The 1,675-nt window shown below is 41.9% G+C and overlaps 1 protein-coding gene across 1 annotated transcript; it reads left to right on the top strand.

The window, feature by feature from the left end:
* The first annotated feature begins 421 nt into the window (after nucleotides 1-421).
* Nucleotides 422-1,354, top strand: LOC146854095 (olfactory receptor 5AP2-like). Its single transcript, XM_085651010.1, has one exon. It carries the CDS (start codon nucleotides 422-424, stop codon nucleotides 1,352-1,354), a length of 933 nt encoding a protein of 310 aa, XP_085507136.1.
* Nucleotides 1,355-1,675: the final 321 nt, after the last annotated feature.

Here is a 1,675-nt window from a genome sequence, read left to right as displayed (position 1 = left end):
CAACAGCCGCACCCCTGGACTCTGGTAAAACTCGTAATATTGCAGTCAGAAGGTCAAAGGTGCAGCGGTCTCCTGGTTGTAGTGGATGTGGTCCTTTGGTGGTCAGGCCTCTGAACTCGTAATCAGGCTGTCTTCTTGGACTCTTCTTTCTGTCTTATATATTACTTTTTTGGAGTTCATATGCAATTCTGTGTATATCTATTAAGTGGAATTAATTAACATAATTTCACGGACATTTCATTTTGCTTAAATTCAAGCAGAACATTTCAATAACCTAAACCTGACAGTGACAGTGTTTGCATTTGCATTTGCATTTGTGTTGTTCATGCATTGAAGCAAGGAGCTGAATTGTGCATTACTCTGTTTATGTTTATCTCTTCTGGTGCTTCTTCCTCCTCAGACTATCATTGCATTCAACACGATGGAAGCAGCAAATCAAACACTGGTGACGGAATTCCTTCTCATGAGTCTCACTAAGGATCCAGAGACACAGGTCTTTCTCTTTGTGATCTTCATAATCATCTACATGGTGACTATCCTGGGAAATCTTGGCATTATTGTACTCATACGGATTGTGAACTCCCTACACACACCCATGTATCTTTTTCTCAGCATGCTCTCTCTTACTGATCTGTGCTACTCCTCTGTTATAACCCCTAAGCTACTGGCCAGCCTGCTTCAGGAGGATGCTACAATCTCTTTCAGTGCATGTGGTACACAGCTTTTCTTCTTCTCAGGCTTTGCAGGGACAGAATGCCTCCTCCTCGCAGTGATGTCGTATGATAGGTATGTTGCAATATGCCACCCTCTGCTCTATCGGGTGATCATGAGGACAAAGGTTTGCCTGCAACTCATCACCATCTCTTATGGTGGTGGTTTTCTGCAATCTGCAATACTGACTGGCTTTACCTTCTCTTTATCTTTCTGTGGCACCAATCAGGTAGAGAAGTTCTACTGTGATCTACCTCCAATCTTGAAGCTCTCGTGCTCCAACACCTTCACCAGTGAAGTGGTCACATTTGTCTTTGCTGTCATGTTCGGTGTGGCATCACTTCTGACTATTCTCATTTCTTATGCTTACATTATCTCCACTATTGTGAACACGAACTCCAGAGGTGGCAGGTGCCGAGCATTCTCTACATGTGCCTCCCACTTCACCTGTGTTATCCTCTTCTACGGAACCCTCCTCTTTGTATACCTACAGCCATCAACAACCTATTCCACAAGTTTTGTAGTCTCATTGTTCTACACAGTAGTAATCCCAATGTTGAATCCCATTATCTACAGCTTAAGAAATCAAGAAGTGAAATCTGCCCTTAGAAGGACTTTTCAGAGGAGGATTTTTCTTCAATGATTGCTGCAAACAATAGTGAAAATTTTTTATTTTGCAACTTTGTATTCTTCAGTACGACATTTCTGGAACATGTGCACATAGGGTCTCTCCGAAATGTAAATGGCATAGATGCAAATTGGGTGTAACATGTTGTTGAGTACCAATATCAATATGATGGAAAACCACTGTCTCTATGGTATTCTATTATGGCAGCTACACAGGCTTGAGGCTTCCCTCCTACAGCACTCTATATTCTATAGGGTTTCTTGCACTGGTGGCATCATGAGATGAGAATGCAAAAGATGATCAAGGTTAGAAGATATGTCTTCAGCAAAGAAATGT

Source organism: Triturus cristatus, chromosome 4_1 (assembly GCF_964204655.1).
Source record: "Triturus cristatus chromosome 4_1, aTriCri1.1, whole genome shotgun sequence".
NCBI classification, from domain to species: domain Eukaryota; kingdom Metazoa; phylum Chordata; class Amphibia; order Caudata; family Salamandridae; genus Triturus; species Triturus cristatus.
The sequence above is the reverse complement of the archived record's forward strand: the minus strand, read 5'-3'. Positions and strand labels throughout refer to the sequence as shown.

Excerpts from the sequence above, each read along its gene's own strand:
- LOC146854095 (XM_085651010.1), top strand. The coding sequence starts at position 422 with ATGGAAGCAGCAAATCAAACACTGGTGACGGAATTCCTTCTCATGAGT.